Below are 8,209 nucleotides of genomic sequence, written 5' to 3'. Positions count from 1 at the left end.
GCACTGAAGGAATAATTAACAAAAGCAAAGTATCTAACTAAAAAGAAACAATTTTACATTATACAATCACTGAAGCAACATTAAAATGTACTCTCACATTCAACTAAAAAGACGGACAGAGTATGAGAAAGAATCCACCTTCTCATACTCCATATATGTGGGCACTCAGTAATGAAGTTACATTAACAAAGAAAAGCAAGTTCTCACCAGTATATGACAAAAACCAAGTAATCCTGAGACAAATTCTAATGGGTGATAAAGATCAGACAAGATCCAGAACTGAGACTGCATGTTATAGCCCCAAATTGGTATGCTATAACTGGCAATGACCACTATTGGTCACAATATGAAGAGGCCTACAGGTGTGCACTGAGTTATTCCCCAAACCGTTTAACCCTTCCTCACCCCATCTCTACACCAAAGCACCAAAAAATTTGAATAGAAACTATTAGTTATTGAAAATCACTTAAAATTGCAATGAAAAAAACTTTAAAATCCTTACCAAAACAGGGAAAGAAAAAACAAATGCTCACCAAGCCCACGATATAGCTTTCAAGATACTTAGATAAAAGTCTAACCTATTATATCATAAGCACATAATAAGGCACATAATAGGAAATTAAGTAAATACACAGTAATTCTGAATAAGTATTAGAGATTATAGTGGTACAAAAAACCCTTGAGATTGATTTTTTTCTAAAAGAAGACTTTACCAAAAATAACTTTTAAAAAATCTGTCAAACCATATGATAGACCTGAATATTTTCCTTAAGACTGTAAACTTTTTTCTGAAAACAACTATAAAAAAGTAGTTTATAAGTAGGATTATTTTTCTTTTTAAATTTTCCAAGATCATATTATATTATTCGGCAAGTGTCATTTTGAAATTTAAAACATGATTTTTCCTAATAAAATTATTAATTATTCTGACATCTTAATAGATCCTGGTTGGATTCCACTTAATTTCCCTGGAGACAGTTGAGACACTTCATTCTCCAAATAGTCTTAAAAAGTTAAAGATATGCAAAGGAGTGTCTTACAGTGGAAAAAAAAAATTGAAAGAAAACACGCAGATTTATAAATTTGCTTCCAATACAACCCAATTTGTTTATGTATAGTAAGTATCAGTATATGCCAAATAACTGATGTAACTTATAAGGGAACACAGTTTTCTAGAGGAGTCAAACTTCTGAATCATACAGTTAAAATTGGTTGTAGGTAATTTAAATTACTTATGTCAAGTAATTTTAAAAGTCTGTATGTTTAAATTTTTCAAAGTACAAAGGAGTTTAGAAATGTTGTATAAGGCTGATCTGGACCCAAACGAAAAGAAAGACCGTCCTCTTGAAATCCAATTTAATATAGGGAATTAAATTATTGAAAAAAATTTTTTTCCTGATTCTTTTTTCCTGAAGATGATTTTCATTTTAGAAACTATGGGACAAAGGAAAAACACGCCTCTGGTGACGTATTGGCAGAGGGTTTAAGGGAAAAGAGAACATCCCATGATTTTTTGAATATACTTGAATATCAAACTCAGGAAGAGTTATTTTTGTGAAAGAGGCAGAATTGGTCTTGAGCTGCTTCAGTCTATGTCTGAAGGTTTTACTAAAATTATGGTCCAGTCTTAGGAGAAAAATTCACAGAAAAGTTAGATTGTAGATTTTGAGAAGGAAACTCTGAGGTGGTGATTTTCTCCAAGGTCATGGTTATGAAGTTCAATGAGAGCCTGGATTGCTTCTTCCACAGATCCCAACTGAATGAGTGCCATTTTGCGATCTTTCCTGAAAATGGTAGAAGAAATAGAAAAAGCATATAGAATTAATTTTGCCTACAAACCTCTTCCCCAGACCTAGAAGACTTCATTAAACTACCTTAAACATTTGCAGATCATATTAAATAATGTTAATGTATTTCTTAAAAGCATGGACTTACTGAAAGAATTTAAAAGCCTTCACTGAACATCCGGCCTCTGTGAAAAGGTTCTTCAGATCATCTACTGTAACAGAGGGGCTGTGAAAACATTACAGAGAGAGTCAACTATCTTATCCCTAATTTTTAAGTGATGCAAAGATTAACTCCTGAAATCATCAAGTCTCCAGAATTTTCACATTTCAAAGAGCATAAAGCCATGCAATGAAGACATGATTTGCAAGTGCCCTGAAAGATGTTCAAGGCTGATGCATACATGTTCTCAAACGATGGAATTTTGTCTCAAATCTTTTGCACAGGACATGGGCAGTATATAAAGAACAAGAAAATCTTTCTATATTTATTCTTTCAATGGGATTATTACCCACAATTAACTCTAGTACTTCCAAAGATACTTCCCTAGCTCTAACTTGTCTTCTATGGTCCAGCGTTTTCCACTACTAGGCCAGTAGATTTTCAATTACTTTCAGGGTAATTATGAACATGTGTACGTGGCAACCAGGTTCTAAGATAGCCCCCAACTACTCTTGCCTCCTAGTATTCACACTTTTGGTACTCCCCTCCCATATCTAGTAAGGATGTCCTCTGTAACCCTCAGGGTATTGTAGGTATGACACATGTGACTTCTGAGGCTGAGAGACACTGCAATTTCCACCTTGCCCTCTCTTGAATCACTAGCTTTGGAAGAAACCAGCTGCTATTTCACGTGGACAATCAGCAGCCCTATGGAGAGCTCCTTGTGGCAAGGAACTGAGGCTTCCTGTCAACAAGTAAGTATATGGTGAGCCACTTTGGAAGTGGATTCTCTAGCCCCAGTTAAGCCTTCAGATGCAACCTTATGAGAGATTCAGCCAAAACCACCCAGCTAAGCCACTTCTGGATTCCTGACTTACAGTAACAGTTTGAGATAATGAACATCTACTATTGTGTTAAGCTGTTAAGTTTTGGGGTGATCTATTACGCAGCAGTAGATAACTAATACAGTGGTCTATCACATGAGAGTCAAATGACTAAAAGCAGACTCTTCCTCATCTCACAACTCCTAGCAAGGAGGGTGTTATAGAACAATAATTGGCTCTGCAAGGAGACAGATATAAGTTCACATTCTATTTTTCATTCACCTGGTATGTCACTCTTGAGTAAGTTACTTAATCTGAGCCTCTCACTTTCATTGTTAAAATGAAACTAATGACCTTTACTCCAAATGTTATTATGGATAAATTGCTAGAGACAGAATGTAGAATAGTGGTTACCAGGGACTGGGGGTAGAGAGAAACGAGGAGATACTGTTTAATGGGTACAGAGCTTCAGTTTGAGATGATGACAAGGATCTGCAGATGGATATAAGTGATGGTTGCACACTATGAATGCACTTAATGTGAATGTACACTCAAAAATGGTTAAAATGGTAAAACTTAGGTTATGTATTTAACCACAATTTAAAAAGAAGGTTATTATGGAGATTAAATGAGGTAACGCACGTAAAACACCAGCACAGTGCCCAGACTTGGCAGATAGTTAAAAAAAGTATTAACGTCCTTTCTCTCTTCTACCTACATGTCCAATGCAGGTTGCAACTTGAGACCAGTTCCTGGATAAATGTACTTAAGAGGGAGCCTGCTTTAGTATTTAAATATGTTGCCTCTCTCCCTGACTCTGTAGTGATGAGGTGCTAAATTTCTAGATTTTTTTCTCAAGTGACTCTTCCAGTTGCCTGGCTGGCATGAGGTTTGAGCCATCGCCCAATTCGGATTCAAGGTTTCTCCATATAGCCTAATTGGAGACTAGCTAGGAGCCTGGGCATTCAACAGCATTTTGAATAATTATTTTCTCTTCCTATTCAAATCCCATTCTCATTCTCAGAAATATTACAGTAATGTACCCTTCTCCATTCCCTCAGTCTTTAACTTTTCACACACGTGCTCGCACACAACTATACCCCACAGCTTTTACCCTTCCTTCCCAAAGCTTATCCCTCTTCATGTATTAGATTAAGTTATATAAAATTGCCAACTTGGGACTTCCCTGGTAGCGCAGTGGTTAAGAATCCGCCTGCCAATGCAGGAGACACAGGTTCGAGCCCTGGTCTGGGAAGACCCCACATGCCGTGGAGCAACTAAGCCCATGCACCACGACTACTGGGCCCGTGCTCCGCCACAAACAGAAGCCACTGCAATGAGAAGCTTGCACACCGCAACAAAGAGTAGCCCCTGCTCGCCACAACTAGAGAAAGCCCATGCACAGCAATGAAGACCCAATACAGCCCCCTTTGTACGTCAAGGATTTCAAGAATTAAAACTGGGGTTGCCAGGTGCTTTCTATAAAGGGCCATACAGTAAATTTCTTAGGCTCTGATGGCCATACAGCCTCTGTTCTAACTATTCAGCTTTGTTGTTATAGCTCAAAAGCAGCTATAGCTAATACATAAATGAATAAATGTGGTTGTGTTCCATAAAACTTTATTTACGGAAGGTGAAATTATAATTTTATGTAATTTTCTCAAATCACAAAAAATTTTTCTTTTGTTTTTCTGTAACCACTTGAAAATGTAAAAACCAATCTTAGATCATAGGCCTTACAAAAACAGATGGATTTGGACCATAGGCTATAGTTTGTCGATCTCTAAGTTAGATGACTAAAGAACAAGTCTGCTACAACACTGGTTAAATACAGAGTGGTTACAAGAAAATTTTTAGCTTTTAGATATATATATGGCTTTGCAGCTTGTAGGTAAAAAATAGAGAATTCAGTTTTACCAAATTCTTAGATACATAAATTATTTGATTTTGCTATGCTGGTCACTAAAGGGTCTTTACTTATACAAAAGGATGAACAAGTATACACCAGTGGAATATTTCTGCACAGATTTTTGCCATTCTATAACTGAAAGTTAACAGGTGCTAATTCTCTGGAAAGAAAAATTTAAAACATTGCTATCTTTCACTTTCATAGTGTATAGTTAGAGATAAACTTCTTAAGACATGATGGCAAATAAATCACCTTACGAGAAATTAGTGAATAGGACAACTGCTACGTTAGAATAATTTCAGTTTTTACCTCCCCAAACCATATACTATAGATTATTAATCATCTAAATGAACAACTAATTAGATACATACGGGATGTTGGAAAGATGCAGAGTAGCTGATGGTGGAAAAATATTCTGGAAGTTTTTAGAGCCAGGCTTTTTAAAGCGATGCAAAGGACTATTGCTAAAATCCTTAGTCAGACCTTGGTCTTCTTGTCCCTCTCGAGGAAGCTGAACTGCTTGATGTTTGGACAGTGTAGCACGAAGCACTTTCCCATAAAGTCTCTGACCACTCAGATGGTTCATTGCTGGTGCATAAGAAGAAAATAAGGAAAGTCTGGGTACTAAGATAGAGTCTCTGTAAAACTGTCTATCATAATTCTTTTTATTTAGTCACTTAAAAAATTATACTGTCAGTTTGAGGGCTTAAATGGTTTTAAATTTAAAAACTCTTATATACGAAAATGTATTAAATTGTTTTTCTGTTTTTCTGTAATGAAAGAAAAGCAGTACAACAAAAAGTAACTATTTTCCTAGCAGAGTGCTAGGAAGTTCCAGAGTGCCTGAAACATACCACATGTTCAGGAAATGATTATTGAATAAATTAGTTTATCTCAAGTATATATATATTTTTAAACATCTTTATTGGAGTATAACTGCTTTATAACGGTGTGTTAGTTTCTGCTGTATAACAAAGTGAATCAGCTCTACGTATACATATATCCCCATATCTCCTCCCTCCTGCGTCTCCCTCCCTTCCACCCTCCCCATCCAACCACCCTAGGTGGTCACAAAGCACCAAGCTGATCTCCCTGTGCTATGTGGCTGCTTCCCACTAGCTATCTATTTTTAATCCCAAGCTTTTTTTAATAAAAAATCTGAGTAATAATATTTCAACAGCCACTATAATAATAAATGGTGAGATTGTAGAATGACACTTTCTTGAACCATCATTATGAAGTATTCCCAAACTGTTATGCCATGCAATAGTTCTAGAAAACTTAATTTGAAAGGAAAATAAGTAAACAAGCAAACAAACAAATAAAATGAAAGAAAACAAGTCATGTTTATTAGTTTAAAGCTAATGGAAAGACCCGAGTCAAAGCTCTAAACATCAACAATATATTCAAATAGATAAATGAACTTCAAAGAATAATAAATATTTAAAAATCTTAAAATATAAGCAGATCCAAATAATAATGGAGATATTAACATAAGGAGGTACTCTTCCTACTAGCCGTAAGTTTATTTTATAGGAAAATTCACATACAAAAGGGGCAGGTTATCATTATTATTATTAATCATTAGTACCTAGCTGAGCTTGATTTGCATCTGCCATCTGAACCAATGCATTTTCTTTCTTATTGAACATTATCTTCACTCGATGTACATCACCATATACTCCTAATTAAAAAGACAAAACAATTTTTTAATGCTGATTGTGTAATGTTCAATTAACTTTACTAATATATTTAAAGAAAGCTTCTTTTCTCATACTATATGCTTTCCCTGGGCAATTTCATACAAATGCTCCCAAATTTGTAATCTCTTCTATGTTCCAGATTTATTAATCTAGTACCCCCTTTCACCTGGATGTCCCATAAACACTTCAACTGATTCACCTGCTCTTTCCTGCACCCTCCTGTATTCACTAACTCTGTTGATAAACAGTACCATCATGCACATATTTGCTCCAGTCAGACATCTGGGAGTCATCTTTTGACTTACCCCTTTCCTTAGACACTTACACATCCAGTCAACTACCAGCACTCATTGATTCTATGGCCTAAATATCTCTCACATTTGTCCACTTCTTCCCATCCTCACTACCATCAAACCTATTATCACCAATTCACATCTGGACTATCATCATAGCCTCCTAACTGATCTCATTACATCCACTTTTTCTATGCTAGTGTTCCCCAAAGTGGGTCTCACATCCCCAAAAGCAGGCAAAATGATTCACTGGGGTGTGGGAGGAAAATAAACTTTTACTTGTACTGATTTGTTTATATAAACCAGTATGAAAAACTACATTTTACTAATTTTCAGCATATAGAAGAAATTATACACAGAAGTTTCTACAATATGAAGGGCATTCTCTCATTTTTTAAAAATCTAGTGTATTAAAATATATTGCAATTTATGTGGAACAGGGTATCACCAATATCATAAAAATAAGATCTTTAAACAGTAGTATCATTACCATATTTTGTAATAGGATGAGAGAATGACTATGACAATCTTCAAGGCACACAAAGGAGTACTGGTTATCTTGTGGGCAAGCCCCTAAGAGCAACTAAACTTAAGAGGTGAATGGTAGTTTTAAAATTAAAACAAAAAAAGACAAGTATTCCAAATTTGCTGCCCTTTTCAGAAATGACAAGTGGCTGAAATAGATACTCTGTAAAAAATAACACACAATTTGTTCTTCAAGCTGAGGGTGATATTTTTCTAAATGATTGAAAAATTAACTACTTTTGGAAAGAAATGTGCTCTGGCTATTAAAGAGACATGAACATTTAGCATTAATAAATGATTTTGTTAATGAAAATTACATAAATGTGTCATGAATAAAAACTTTTACAGTAACTGCAAATGAGTATAAAGTTTCTCTGTGGGGTGATAGAGATATTCTAAAATTGGACTGTGGTAATGGCTGCACAACTCTGTAAATTTACTAAAAATCACTGAGTTGTACATCTGAAGTCAGAGAATTATAATGGCTGTAAATTATATCTCAAAAACGCTGTTAAAAAAACCTATTACCAGGCTTCCCTGGTGGCACAGTGGTTGAGAGTCTGCCTGCCGATGCAGGGGACGCGGGTTTGTGCCCCAGTCCAGGAAGATCCCACATGCCGCGGAGCGGCTGGGCCCGTGAGCCATGGCCGCTGAGCCTGCGCGTACGGAGCCTGTGCTCCACAATGGGAGAGGCCACAACACTGAAAGGCCCGCGTACCGCAAAACAAAACAAAACAAAAAAACCTATTACCCACTCAAAAAATTTGAAACAATTTTCCATCCTCTTAAAAATTCTTCCACATGAAGAGTGAGTTTTAACCCCATTATGCTAATGTAACAGTTTTCAAGATCAACTCATTTAACAAGAGGAAAAATGGAACTTTTCTAGGTAAAGTACAACAAAATTTAGTGGATTAGACTGAAAAATTAGTATCATAATTATTTAGTACAGCAACAATGAAACACTTCCATTCAAATCACCTATCTTTTTTTTTTTTTTTTTTTTTT

General features: G+C 35.7%; 1 protein-coding gene across 3 annotated transcripts in view; it reads right to left on the bottom strand.

The window, feature by feature from the left end:
• Positions 1-468: 468 nt before the first annotated feature.
• PTBP3 (polypyrimidine tract binding protein 3) overlaps positions 469-8,209 on the bottom strand; it is a 98,988-nt gene continuing 91,247 nt past the window's right edge. The window contains exons 10-13 of one of the 3 annotated variants that reach the window (XM_007449767.1): positions 6,272-6,364; positions 5,052-5,268; positions 1,936-2,013; positions 469-1,784 (exon numbers count right to left, since the gene is read on the bottom strand). In XM_007449767.1, the coding sequence (XP_007449829.1) occupies positions 1,652-1,784; positions 1,936-2,013; positions 5,052-5,268; positions 6,272-6,364 (521 nt within the window). In that variant the 3' untranslated portion in view covers positions 469-1,651. The remainder of the gene's footprint in view (positions 1,785-1,935; positions 2,014-5,051; positions 5,269-6,271; positions 6,365-8,209) is intronic. The other 2 variants (XM_007449769.1, XM_007449768.1) reach the window with 2 other exon arrangements.

This window comes from Lipotes vexillifer, unplaced genomic scaffold (genome assembly GCF_000442215.2).
Source record: "Lipotes vexillifer unplaced genomic scaffold, Lipotes_vexillifer_v1.1 scaffold230, whole genome shotgun sequence".
Lineage (NCBI taxonomy): Eukaryota > Metazoa > Chordata > Mammalia > Artiodactyla > Lipotidae > Lipotes > Lipotes vexillifer.
This window is presented reverse-complemented; position numbering and strand designations above follow the sequence as displayed.